Below are 14977 nucleotides of genomic sequence, written 5' to 3' on the forward strand. Positions count from 1 at the left end.
ATGAGTTTAATTTCAGGTAGCAAATTATCAGCAAAATCCAACATAAGTCAGAAAGATGAAAATAAATTTAAAGCAGAAATGAGGTACATTATACAGTATATAGAAAGATGTAGAATAAATTTTAAAAAAAGTAATGTTTTCTCCTTGAAAACACACACACATAGACACACACATACACACACACACACACACACACACACGCACACACAAAACATAAGCTGGCCCAATCAAGGAAAAAGGAGAAAGAAAACACACATAATTGGAAATGGCTGGTGGGAAATAACAGGACATTTCAGTAGATTTTGAGAGAGTATTTTGTAGAACTCTATGTCAACTAATTTGAAAATGTAGATGAAATGAACAATTTCATGAGGAAATACATTTAGCCAAAACTGCCCCAAGAGACACAGCTCACATTGACTCATGATAGAGAAGAAACGTAATGTCATTAAAGAACTGCACCACAAAGGAGCACCAGGGCCCACGTGATTTTATAAGAGAACCAGACATTCAAGGGTAATGCCAACACAGTTTGAACTGTTCTACAGCATAGGCTTTCTTTATAGTTGCTATAAAAGCCTTTTGCAAAATTTCATACCAATTCCTGGTTTAAAAAAAAAGAAATTAAAAGGACACCTGGGTGGCTCTGTCAGTTAAGTGTCCAACTTTGGCTCAAGTCATGATGTCACGGTTCATGAGTTCAAGCCCTGCATTGGGCTCCCCGCTGACAGTGTAGAGCCTGCTTGGGATTCTCTTTCTCCCTCTCTCTCTGCCCCTCCTCTCTCTCTCTCTCTCTCTCTCTCTCTCTCCAAAATAAATATTTAAAAAATTAAAAATATAGGAATTGGAGGATAATTTCTTAATGTGATAAAACCTATATGCCTCAGTCCATAATCCAACAAAGTGGCATTCCTATTAAGCTCAGAAAGAAGGAAGGATGCTCAGTATCTCCACATTTTTGTTTTGGACGTATTTGTGTAAATCAGATGAAAATAAACAACTAGCCATAAGATTTGAAAAGTATTCAGTGAGATAGGATAGATATTTAGCATATGGAAATGAACAGTTGTTCCTATATGCTAACAATAACCATTTAGAGTATATGGAATAGGAAGCCATTCACAATAGCAACAAAATATAAAATACTTAGTGACATAAGAAAATGAAATGTATTTGAGATATATATAAAATATATAAATGTGCAAAATGTGCAAAACCTGTATGAGGACAATGTTAAAACATTCCTGAAAGACATAAAGTAGACTTGAACAAATGGGAAAATATCCCTGCTCTGTGATAAAATGAAGATAGTAAAGAGGTGAGTATTGGGGCGCCTGGGTGGCGCAGTCGGTTAAGCGTCCGACTTCAGCCAGGTCACGATCTCGCGGTCTGCGAGTTCGAGCCCCGCGTCAGGCTCTGGGCTGATGACTCAGAGCCTGGAGCCTGTTTCTGATTCTGTGTCTCCCTCTCTCTCTGCCCCTCCCCCGTTCATGCTCTGTCTCTCTCTGTCCCAAAAATAAATAAACGTTGAAAAAAAAATTAAAAAAAAAAAAGAGGTGAGTATTAATTATAAATTTTATATTATCCCAATAAGAAATTCTAACAAGTTTTATATGTTTGAATGAGATATGCTTATTTTTAGGTTCATTTAGAAAAATAAGTATGCAGTAATATCTGAGGAAATACCAAAAAAAAAAAGTAAGAAGGGCTGAATTCTAAATAATATGGATGTTAAAAAATCTATAACTAGAAATGTGTGGTTTTAGGACATGAATTAACAGAGATTAAAGGAACAGAATATACAGTATAGAAAAAGACATATATATATATATGTATATATATATATGACAAATATAAGACGTGTGTGTGTGTGTATATATATATACATATATATACTATATGTGTGTGTGTGTGTGTGTGTATATATATATATATATATATATATAAAATAGAGATGGAACTTCAAAGTACTGGAAAAATGAATTTTTTTAATAAAATAGTTTTGGAAAAATTGAATATCATAAGGAAAAAGAAAAGTAGTTACGTACTACCATAATTCTAAAATGATCAGAAATCTAACTTTGAGAAATAAAACCTTACATGTACCAGGAGAAAACAGCAATAAATTATTTGTAATCTTAGTTTGAAGAAAGCCTTTATACTATGCACCAATAGCCAGAGACAATATAAAAATACGATGGTAAATTTTATTACATAAAGATTAGAAGAATACTTTTGGTCTTTCATCCATTTTGAATTTATTTTTGTGTATGGTGTAAGAAAGTGGTCTAGCTTCATTCTTTTGCATGTTGCTGTCTAGTCCTCCCAGCACCATTTGCTAAAGAGACTTTTTTCCTCTGGATACCCTTTCTTGCTTTGTCAAAGATTAGTTGTACATACATTTGTGAGTCCAATTCTGGGTTCTCTATTCTATTCCATTAGTTTGTATGTCTGTTTTTGTCCCAATACTACACCGGCTTGATGACTGCAGCTTTGTAGTATAGGCTAAAGTCTGGGATTGGGATGCCTCCAGCTTTGGTTTTCTTTTTCAACACTACTTTGGTTATTCTGGGTCTTTTGTGGTTCCATACAAATTTTAGGATTGTGGTTCCATTACAAATTCTAGCTCTGAGAAGAATGCTGGTGCTATATTGATAGGGATTGCATTGTATGTGTAGATTGCTTTGGGTAATATGACATTTTAACAATATTTGTTCTTCCAACCCATGAGGATGGAATGTTTTTTCCATTTCTTTGTATCTTCTTTAATTTCCTTCATAAGCTTTCTACAGTTTTCAGCATACAGATCTTTTACCTCTTTGGTTAGGTTTATTCCTAGGTATTTTATGGTTCTTGATGCAATTGTAAAGAAGATCTTCTGTCGCTGCATTATTAGTGTACAGAAATGCAACAAATTTCTGCACGTTGATTCAATATGCTGCTACTTGGCTGAATTCAAAGACCTAAATATGAGCCAGGAAACCATCAAAATCCTAGAAGAGAAAACAGGCAACAGCCTCTTTGACCTCGGCCACAGCAATTTCTTACTTGACATGTCTCCAAAGGCAAGGGAAATAAAAGCAAAAATGAACTCTTGGGACCTCATCAAGATACAAAACTTCTGCACAGCAAAGGAAACAATCAACAAAACTAAAAGGCAAGCAACAGAATAGGAGAAAATATTTGCAAATTACATATCAGTTAATGATTAGTATCCAAAATCTATAAAGAACTTACCAAACTCAACAGCCCCAAAAAACCAAATAACCCAGTGAAGAAATGGGCAGAAGACATGAAGAGACACTTTTCCAAAGAAGACATCCAGATGGCTAACAGACACATGAAAAGATGCTCAACATTGCTCATCATCAGAGAAATAAATATCAAAACCACACTGAAATACCACATCACAGCAGTCAGAGTGGCTGAAATTAACAACTCAGGAAACAATAGATGTTGGCGAGGATGTGAAGAAAGGGGAACACTCCTGCACTGTTGGTAGGAATGCAAACTGGTGCAGCCACTCTGGAAAACAGTGTGGAGGTTCCTCAAAAAATTAAAAATTTTATTACCCTGTGACCCAGCAATGGCACTACTAGGAATTTATCCAAAGGAAACAGGAGTGATGATTCATAGGGGCACATGTACCCCAATATTTATAGCAACACTTTCAACAATAGCTAAATTATGGAAAGAGCCCAAATGTCCATCAACTGATGAATGGATAAAGAAGATGTGGTTTATATATACAATAGAATACTACTCGGTGATGAAAAAGAATGAAGTCCTGCCATTTGCAACAACGTGGATGGAACTGGAGGGTATTATGTTAAGTTAAATAAATCAGTCAGAGAAAGATATCATATGTTTTCACTCATGTGGAATTTGAGAAACTTAACAGAAGACCATGGGGGAAAGGGGAAGAGAAGGGGGAAAAATAGTTACAGAGAGGGAGGGAGACAAACCACAAGAGACTCTTAAATACAGAGAACAGACTGAGGGTTGATGGGGGTTGAGGGTCGAGGGGACAGGCGGGGAGGGAAAATGGGTGACGGACATTGAGGAGGGCACTGGCTGGGATGAGCACCAGGTGTTGTGTATGGGTTACGAATCACAGGAATCTACTCCTGAAGCCAAGAGAGACTATGCTGTATACACACTGTATGTTAGCTAACTTGACAACAAATTATATAAAAGATACATATATTGGAAAAATAGTACCATAACCAATGTCAAGATAAAACAACAATCCAGAACATACCTGCAGCTTATAGCTCACATAATGAATATAAAGACAAAGAGAACTGTTGAAAAATGAAGACCAAAACACAAAAGAAATCTGATAATAAAAACGAACATTAGCAGAGATTCAGATAATGATTGGCTCTCATTTATAATTGTACAAATGACACATTATATATGTTATATTATACATATATGCATATATATGAAGCTCAACTTTTTTCCTAAGAGAAATACAAAATGAAATTACACCAGTATACCTGTGGCAAGTTGGGTTTCACAAGAAGCCAAGTGAAGAGAAGATTAGCCTGCAGGACCATTTTCACACAGGACATCAATAACTGGAAAGTTACACAAGGAAGCAAAATTGGCCAGAAAAATGTGGGCTGCAGGGCCATCTGAATGAAGGCCTCCGCTGATTCCACAAAGAGTTCTAGACTGAGGTGGCTCTCAGAGAAGTCCCAAGTGAGAGCAATAGGGTTGGGCTTGTATCCTTCAGTACTGATCAGTCCCATTGGATGTGGACTGCCCTTGAACAGAGGTCTAATCTTGGATGAGACATTGTCTTCAGTCCCGGCAACCCTCAGAGAAGAAGACTGACAGCTGAGCACTTTCTTCCAACAGCACTTCTAGGTGCTGCCAAGGTCCTTCCTTCCAGAGAGGGTTCCCATTGGCATGTCCTAGTGTCTACTACACCACCATTTCTCCCCTATCGGATTGGCAAAAATTCAGACACTGAACAACATACTCTGCAACATGCCCTTGAGAAAATAAGTACCTTATACATTGCTGGTAGATGTGCAAGATGATACTTCCCTTATAGAGGAGCATACCCTGACAATATTTCCCTACACATTAAATCACAAGCATATGTACAGAGTTAACCACTGTGGCATCATTTGAGATGTGCGTCTTAGGAGGCTCATTATAGTATATCCACACTTTGGAGAACTATGTAGGAATAAAAAGGATGGAAGAAGATCTGTAACAAGAAAACATGCCCTGTGTTCTCTATCTCTAGCTTATATGTGTATGTGGATCTGGGTTTACATTTATAGTTATGAAATATTAATGTTTCAGTTATAAAACATTTCCCCCCAGAAAAGGATAAACAAAGACCTAATAACTTTTTTGTATGTGATGAGAATGGCATGAAACCAAGACTTCTTGCAGGGATGCTCCCTCTGTCTGTCTGTCTCTGTCTTTCTCTTGTAATCTTAGTTTGAAGATATATATATATATATATATATATACACACACACACACACACACACACACACACACATATACACTACATGTTTGAACTATCTACATATTTTTAAAATAATATTGGGGCACCTGGATGACCCAGTCAGTTAAGCATCTGACTTCGACTTCGGCTTAGGTCATGATCTCATGGTTTGTGAGTTTGAATCCCACAGCAGGGTCTCTTCTCTCAATGCAGAGTCTGCTTTGGATCCTCTCTCTCCTTCTCTCTCTGCCCTTCCTCTGCTCACACTCTTGCTTTCTCTCTCAAAAATAAAATAAACCTTAAGAAAATAAAAAGAGGGGCGCCTGGTTGGTGGCTCAGTTGGTTAAGCCTCCGACTTCGGCTCAGGTCATGATCTCGTGGTCTGCGAGTTTGAGCCCCACATCAGGCTCTGTGCTGACAGCTCAGAACCTGGAGCCTGCTTCAGATTCTGTGTCTCCCTCTCTCTCTCTGCCCCTCCCCCACTCATGTTCTGTCTCTCTCTGTCTCAGAAATAAACATTAAAAAAATAAAAAAAAAAAAAAAGAAAACGAATATTAGATAGAAAACATGAGGACACCAAAGCTATGTTGAAATACTAAGAGAAGCAAATGCACCTGAATGTAAATCAAACGGATATGGATTTTACTTAAAGATAATACTAAGAACACATACACACACATGTACACAGAGAGAGAACATAGGGATATCTCTCTAGCTAGCCATCTATCTCTTCTGAAAAGGCCCACAACTAATAACATTAGAGTAGCAATTAGCACACATAACTCCAGATCTTTATATCTAAATACTGTAATCCAGTAGAAAAAACTCATTGGCAAAATGACTGATTATAGTTAGGAGGTAGGGGAAGTAAAAGGATCTCAGAACATGTGATTGTGCAGAAAACAAGGAAGCGCTCAAAGACCAATGTAATCATTTCTAAAGAATAGGGGTGTTGGTTTGAAGGAGTGCCCAATAACCAAATTGTGACAATGTTAACATCATAAAGAATAACAACAATTATGGAATGTAATATATTACATTAAATATGGTTAAGTATGTAGTGATAATGAAGAGGAGGGAGAGCAAGGATGAGAGTGAACACAGGCAAGGGGAAATAGTTTTCTTCACAGAAGAATGCTACCTGATAAATACAACAGTGATATTAGAATTAGAAAATCACTTTGAAATGATAATTTATTCAGGGAAAGGTCATGAATGAATGCTAAACCTATGGAGTGAAAAGTTAATGGAGAAGAAGATGCTCACATAATGTGCAAGTATCATCCCACTTTTAATTAAAAGGCAAAATGTATTTTTCAATGCATATATCACAGTTACCATGTAAACAGCATTGTCATGAGTGGGAAGATGTGTAATGGTATTCTTCCTAATATGAAGCAGAAGAGGTATCCAATATCACCTGTGTAATATTCTTGCCAAAAATATTTAGCCTAAATTAAAGCATAAGAAAACAATCAGACAAATCCAAAATGCTGGACATTCTATAAGACCATTGGACCAAGAGTCTAAAAAATGGTTAATATTATAGAAATCAAAAAAGATAAATGTTTTCCTTTAAGAGAGATTAAAGAGATGATAACCCAATATATGTAAATATTTATTAAGACATCTATTTTATCTAAATATATAAATGTACATATTTATATGTCTAAACGTAATATACACACACACACACACACACACACATATGGTTACTTGGGCTGTTGTGGAAATTAGGGTATAGACTGTATGTTTAGATGATATTAACATAAATATTCATATGTGTTATTTGCTTACATGTGGAAATCATCTTAATCTTGAGAGATGTATATTGAAGTATTTAGGCAAAAATATCCTGATGTTTGCAACTTACTTTTAAATGATTCAGCAAACAACGAAAGAGGGAGGGCAAATATTCAACGTGTTGATATAAGATGGTGAATCCAGGTAATGATCTCATGGGTGTTTATGTAGTATTCACTCAACCTTTCTGTAGGCTTGAACATTTTCTCAATAAAAAGAAAACAAATGTGGTACCATTTCATACTCATTAGATTGACCAAAAATTAAATAATCTGATGAAATTAACTGCCAGTAAGGAAGCGGCAAGGATGAGAAGCAATGGGAACTCACATTGCTAGTAGACTGTAAGTAGGGGCAACTTTGGAAAATACTTTGTCACTATCTAGTTAAGTAGAAGACATGTTTACTAATGACCAATCCCACTTCTTGGCGCTTGTCTCAAGAAAATCCTGCCATGTGCATCACGAGACCTTGATAAAACTGTTCATAGGCGACTTGTTTTTAAGAACTAAAATTTGGAAATGCTCAAATGTCAATAAAACATAAATTATGCTATATTCACATAAAATACGACACAGTGGTGGAAACCAACTATGGCTGCAAACATCAACATAAATTAACCTCAGAAATAAATTCTTGTGTGAAAATAGCAAACCATAACATGATGCAATGGTGTAAAGGTCAAAAGTATACAATAGCGTTTATTTACAATAAAATTTGTTGTGAAATGTTTCACCTAAAGCTGTCCAAACTGTAGTTGTCGGCCATTTAGATGAGTGTTACCAAAGTCCTGTGTCTTTACTAAATGCCAAGATGACATCCTGTGTCAAAGTGTTGCACAGGCAATCATCACCTAGAGGTGTCTTCTAATGCTTTTCCCACAGTAATGGAGAAAAGGCACTCTCCTACCCGGATCAATGTTTACATGAATGTGTGTGCATTCTCGAGAATGAAAACAAGAAACTAAGTGTTAGCTGCGAATTGCAGAATTAAAAGTGATACAGGTAGTTGGTATTTTTGTGTTGACCAGAAAGATGCTGTTTAAATAAAAAAAAGAAAATCAATATTTTCTATTTCTTTGCAGAGTAAAAGTGAGCAAATTACTGTGCGGCATCTGACATCAGGAAACTGGGAAGTGATAAAGATCTTGGCATACGATGAAACTACTCAAAAAATGTGAGCATTTTGGTTCTCTAGTCAGGTTGGTAGTTGCAGTTGTCAAACGCAATCTTTCAGCCAGATTGATGTTTTGCTTACCGTGGTCCTAGTCCAGACACCTCGGCCATGGAAACAGCAACATTCTCTTTAAAGAGTCTCCCTACCCTTCACCCAGAGAGACACTTGCACACACACATTTACACAGATACGTACACACTTAGACTGAGAGAGATCACAGAGAAGTGTGATATGATGATATTTTAAGAACAAAAAGATGTGTTTCCCAAAGGGATCAAAGTTCGGTGGTTGAATGAGAGAACAGGCCGGAGCTCGAAGATTCAAGTGAAAACTCAGCGTGGCAAAAATTGATCTGTGCCTGATGTGTGTGTTTTCTCTTTCCTGGGCAGTTACTTTCTGAGCACTGAGTCTTCGCCCAGAGGGAGGCAGCTGTACAGGTAAGCAAGGCGCAAAGACGTGGCTGCACAGGTTGATTTCTCAGTGGCTATCTACACACCTTAAGGATAGGATGGAAAACGCTGCAGTTTCATTTTTGACATGACGGAACCTCACGCTCTTGGTCCAGTCTCTCACGTCTGGACCTTTGCAAGCCTGAACGTTGGGACCTGACGTGAAGACCATCCAGCTGCTCCTTTTGTAATTTTTTTCCTCACCTGCTTTTACAGTCTCAAAGTGTCTTTTTTTTTAAGGCTTGCATTTCTCAACTACCCACCTCACGGGAGTTTACGTATTTTCCTGAGTGGACTTTTCTTCCGCTAAGCCTCATTTTGAATTTTCAGTGCATTTATATTGTACACCGGTAATTTATTCCCAAAGTAAAACCATTGTGAACACTTAGAAGAGTAGATCAAGGGGAAGTTTTTCTCCCCTGCCCCCATGATGTGCAAAACCTGGTAAGATTATTATTTGAGCCAGTAACACTCACTGCTTAGTAAAATAAAGCATTAGATGGGGAATGTTCTCATCTGCCCAATTTTCCCAGATGGAAAGTTATATTCATAAAAGATGCTTAAGGTCATACCTATTTAGTATTAAAATGTCTCCTCACTCAGAAAGCTTTCACCAGAACCTCATAAGAATGACTTTTATTTTTGTCTGGCAAGCAACTTATTAATTCTAGACTTTATATACACTTTCAAATTTCCATTTCACAGATTCATTTTTAAAGTGTCAAAACTGCCATGGCATATTCTCAGTGGAAATTCATCATGTTTGAAGAAGTGTCACCACTGATTCTTACCCAGTAGCCTAGACTTTCCTTTGAGAGTAAAAATGCATGTTTAAAGCACCCTAAACTCCCTCTAATACACTGCACACTCTTATTTATGCATAAATTGCTTTCATCCGAAGCGTCGATTTTTATCACCTCTCTCAATAGGTGATTTTTGTTTTATGGGGTTTTTGTTTTGTGTTTCTCTTGAGTCTGAAACCCATAGTCTCAATTCTAATGACTTCCAAGGGAAGGACAGCTGTTTATTTAAAGAGACTGATGCTAGTGTTGATTTAGAGATCTTGATGAATGTAGTGGTCACTTTGTGCTTTTTGGTGACCTGAAGCTTATCTTGAAGCGTATACTCCGGTTGATGCTGGCAGTTGTGAACAATTTAAGGTTGTGGAACTAGTATATCTAAGTGTTATTTCTCTCATTTTATGAAACTCTTAAAGAAAAATCATAGTGTCAAAAGATTAGACTAGGTCCATTTCAGCCAATGGAACTATCTCAATCTCTCTTCCCAATATGATTAGCCTAAAATGTGATCTGAATCAAAATGACTTCTTAGATTTGTGTGCTTGTCTTTGTTCTCTAGTGACTGAGGCAGCAGTCTATCTATGAACTGTACTAGTGGAGCAGGCCATATTATAAAGGAAATATAGTACCAATAAATTTCCCCTTAAGTAGCTTAGCAAATGCCAGTTGACTTGACTGTAAGATAACGTTACTGTTTAACTCAGAAAACTCAATCACTGTCTTACCCAGGTCATAAAAATAATCATTGGTTGACTAAATTTATGGGATGAGATATACCCGTGAAGAATCACAGATGCTGCCATAGTCAGTGTTAGAATGAATGTTGTCTCAAAATGTGCATTTCTTTATTTCAATAGATTATCATAATTTAGACTATGATCTAAGTAATGATAAATACTAACATAAATCTCTGAGGAACTTGAATCTGAAAAGTTATATGAAGGAGGAGAGAGGGAAAGGGTTTAAATCCTAGTTATGTCATTTCACTAGGCACGCATTCTTCTCTGTGGAGAGTGCTGCACAACATTGTGACTATAATTAAAGACACTGAATTTTATACTTAAAAATGATTAAAATGGAGGGGCACCTGGGTGGCTCAGTCGGTTGGGCGTCCGACTTCAGCCAGGTCACGATCTCGCGGTCCGTGAGTTCGAGCCCCGCGTCGGGCTCTGGGCTGATGGCTCAGAGCCTGGAGCCTGTTTCCGATTCTGTGTCTCCCTCTCTCTCTGCCCCTCCCCCGTTCATGCTCTGTCTCTCTCTGTCCCAAAAAATAAATAAACGTTGAAAAAAAAATTAAAAAAAAATGATTAAAATGGAAAGTGCTATGGTATAGGTGTATTTGAATGTATATACACACATAGAGCAATTTCGAAGAGAAAAAATAAGGTATGATTACCTTGCAAGTTATCGTAAGGGTGAAATGGCCTAATGTATTAAGTGCTTCGTGTGTATATTGATCGGTTAGGCCAGTAAAGGAAAATTTGGATTCTAATGAGCTGAGAATGTTTCAAATGTGAAATTTTGAATTCATGAACGATACTTAACATCTATTCTCAATGGCTTCTGGTGCCCACGCCAATATTCCTGTACCCATCCCCGTGTCTACAGCATACTGCACATCAAAATGACTATCATTCATTTACAAATGCATATCCAGAATCATGTTTCAGTATTTTCTCCAAGTTTAAGATGAAGCTTCACCAGCATTTCCAACTGTCAGAATAATCTATGATACATCTCTCTTTATAAAATATTCTACATAGGAAATTTAACCTTGGGTAAATATCTCCATCCCTCTGACCTTAAGCATCATTGTTTGTGAAATAGAGAGATGATGACTTGTCTCTTTACCTACCTTCCTGATGTATCAAAGTATGCATGCTCATGAAGATTATATTATCTCACAAAACATAATTTTCCTTGACCAAAAATTTCAGGGTAAGTGTTAAGTGCCAGTATTTCCCATGTATCTATTTACTAGGAAAATTTGACAGATAAACAAATTCTAATGTTTAGAATTCTGAATTCAGGAAATCATGAGATTGATTCTTTGTGTGACTTGTGAAAACTTTCATTAGTTCTTTCAACTAATATTTATTGATGGTGACTTTATTCTAGTCTCTGTGGGCACTTCCTTTTAAAACTTTACAAAGAAATATCTATGGAGAAAAGGCAGATAAGAATAAGTTATATTGAGTCCTGTGGAAATCAGTTCCTTTATTTTAGAAGCATGCATATATACTTTAATATACATATAAGCATACATGATTTTAATTTTATCACAGAGAAGAAAACTGTGTCTCTTAACATTAGTAATGGAAATTGACTTTGTGTTTATATGGTAAGTCCTAATTGACAAGGAGCCTCAATATAAGCAGTGCTGTAGCTCCTGAGTTTATGTTAATGTTTAAATATATGCCACATATTCACGTACCTGGAATGGTACCATTTCTAATTTTCTTTTTCTTTCCCCAGTGCTTCTACTGAAGGATTACTGAATCGTCAATGCATTTCATGTAATTTCATGAAAGAACAATGTACATATTTTGGTGCCAGTTTTAGTCCTATGAATCAACATTTCCTATTATTCTGTAAAGGTAATAAATTATTTGATCAGTATCTATTACCATCACAAGTAACTATTACTCTCTAGCTATATGATTTGATACTCTAAATTTGTAATAAATTATGAATTTACTGAGATAAAAATTGCATCTTCATGTAGAAAACATAATTGGGAGTCAACATTTACTCGTGACCACTAAGGGCTGTTTGAACGTGAACTGTTTAAAAAAGTGAACAAGCATATTTACATCAGCAAAGTCCTGCTACAGCAATAAACTAATTTACCTAGTCTTTAGGGGAAAAAAAAAAAAACAGCCCTCATTGAAATATTGGCTTGGCTGTTAAGAGGTTTAGGTTCTACAGAAATTTAACTGCCTGGGTCTAGCATCCTGAAGTTCAGAGAGATTACATTCACCCTAATTAGATCTATCAGGTAAAAATACTCTATAGTCTTATATAGGAGTATGGTATATCTATGTTATACTGATAGGAATCATTGCCCCTTAAAAAGATACTGTAATTCTCAAAGATCATATGGGAGACATCTGTCCCTTATAATGTGATGGACTGAGTGTTCTTGCTTTAGCTGGTACCTGAAGCTGTCCTGTTTTTAAGACACCCTGAGGAATAAACCAACACATGCTCTTTTTAGTTGGTTTTTTTTTTTTCCTTCTTGGTATCTGAAAACAAAGTAATCAAAAAAGTACTTGTTTGATGACATCAGGGAAAACCATTAGACCTCTAGTTATAGTTCTGCAGAGGAATAAAGCTTCAAGATAACATCTTACAGTTACCTGAATTAACTAGTATATCTGAAATATTTGGTGATTCCAGTTAAGGTATTTTTTTCAATGAGTATATAATTAGAACCAAATTTTTATTCATCTTATGGATGAGATATTTCCATTCCAGAGTGTACATCCTTTCTTTCTTGGCTGAGTGGAAACAATTTAATTTTGGATGAACAAATGAGGGGTTATGAATCAGCATTCTGAGTATCACTGTTCTATAAGAGAGTAGTGAAAGAGTAAGGAGCTTAAGATTGGGAACCATAGAAATGTAGAAGTACAAGGGCATTTTGGAGAAGGGAAAAGCTTAAAAATAATCTCTGCAAATGGTTTCTTTCCCCATATATTCTTTTTTTTAATAAAATAGCCATAGGTAGTGATTAAATGTAGTTATCTGGTTTCTGTTTCATTATGTTTTTAATATGAAATACTTCCATTTGGAAAAAAATAACACTGTCATGAATTGTTACTCATATCTTTAAAATATTTATACAAATTTTTAATTTATACATATTTTTAATATGTATGTTTTTAAAATCCAGGCCCAGGCATCCCAATGGTCAGTCTCCATAGCACGGAAAACCCAGCGAGTAAGTACACAAACAGGACAATGTGGAAGAGTCATGGTGGGCACTGGTATGAGGTATTATATATTCTGAGTGTCATATTCTTATAGAACCTTTTTCAAAGGTGTTTCCAGTATGGGGAAAGATGAGTAAGTACCATCAACTTGGCCTTATTTATGTAAGAGAAACAGTAAAGCAAGTGGTTTGAGCCATGTTGCAGCTGGAATTGAATCTTGCATGCCTGAAATAGGGTGTCTACTGTATCTAAATTGGTGAGGCCTGATTGAAGAGGCCCATTTAGGTACATTTCAGCCTACTAGCCCCTTAGTGCTCTGGTTCGTATTTTTCCTGGGCTTCATATAGATTATTCCTCCTTTTGTGTACATTTGGGAAAAATATGAAAAATGTTACTTTTTATATCCATTTCCAGATATCCAGGGATTTCTAGTTGTATACATTCATTTATTCTTTTATGTATTTAACTCTGCATCATCTATTAAGTGAGAATTCATTTTATAAAACGATAGGACAGAGGTTGGCTGGACCTTGCTTGTCCTATATGGTCAACGTGTTTAAGAAATTAGTAGAGTACATAAGTAAATGTGTGCTTGATTGAAGCTTGATTGAAGTAATTTTCAAAATGAATAGCCAGATACTCCCTGCCTTCCTTTCTTCCATGTTTCTTTCCCTTCTTTAAATTTTATTTGATAAATACTCTTCTGGTCTAATGATTTACATTAGGCCACTAGGATCTAATAAATCCTATATTTATCAACTTATTTCTCAGAACACCCTCTGAGATAATTTTTTTATTATCCTCTTTTAAGGATGAGGAAACTTAGTCACAAGGAGGTTAAATAACTTGCCTAATTCATACTAATAGGTAGCAGAGCCAGGAATCATATGAGATGTCTGACTCCAGAATAGGATTTGTAATTGATGTAGGAGACTTAGAAAGGAGAATGAGTCACTATTGCTTGGTGTTAGGGGTTCCTACTGGAAAAGGATCTAGGGTCCATGTTCCTTTAGAAATCCAGGGTAGGGTCCAATCAAAGGTGAGTGACAGGTGAATAATAGTTGTTCTTTCATGAATCATCAAAGGTAGGAGGTATTGATGCCAGTGTCAGCGGAGGTCTATTTGAAGCTAATGTCCTGGAAGATGTTTGTTTGGGATCCAGTTCTTAGATGTTAGTTATCACGTGGTAAGGACCTAGGACAAAACCCAGAGAATGATTAGCTTTTTTGCTTCCCCTTAAAGTGGGAACATGGCTTCTTTGGCATGTTCAGAGGCAAAATATAAAAATGTGGCCTAGCAGAAAAAACAGCAGAGACCTAGCCTCTCTAAAATGGATTCCCC

The 14977-nt window shown here is 36.3% G+C and overlaps 1 protein-coding gene and 1 long non-coding RNA gene across 3 annotated transcripts in view; one reads left to right on the plus strand and one right to left on the minus strand.

Annotated features, from left to right (window-relative positions):
• DPP10 (dipeptidyl peptidase like 10) overlaps nt 1–14977 on the plus strand; it is a 653109-nt gene that overhangs the window by 574566 nt on the left and 63566 nt on the right. For both annotated transcript variants that reach the window (XR_007155206.1, XM_047873649.1), the window contains exons 14-17: nt 8361–8452; nt 8842–8889; nt 12177–12298; nt 13597–13644. Coding sequence is in view for 1 of the 2 variants with exons in the window: in XM_047873649.1 (XP_047729605.1) it covers nt 8361–8452; nt 8842–8889; nt 12177–12298; nt 13597–13644 (310 nt within the window). In the remaining variant the exon portion in view is untranslated. The remainder of the gene's footprint in view (nt 1–8360; nt 8453–8841; nt 8890–12176; nt 12299–13596; nt 13645–14977) is intronic.
• The window catches only part of LOC125173974 (uncharacterized), a 68165-nt gene continuing 67669 nt past the window's right edge, over nt 14482–14977 (minus strand). Inside the window, exon 3 of the long non-coding RNA XR_007155207.1 lies at nt 14482–14830. This is a non-coding gene — a long non-coding RNA (uncharacterized LOC125173974). The remainder of the gene's footprint in view (nt 14831–14977) is intronic.

This window comes from Prionailurus viverrinus, chromosome C1 (assembly GCF_022837055.1).
Source record: "Prionailurus viverrinus isolate Anna chromosome C1, UM_Priviv_1.0, whole genome shotgun sequence".
NCBI lineage: Eukaryota > Metazoa > Chordata > Mammalia > Carnivora > Felidae > Prionailurus > Prionailurus viverrinus.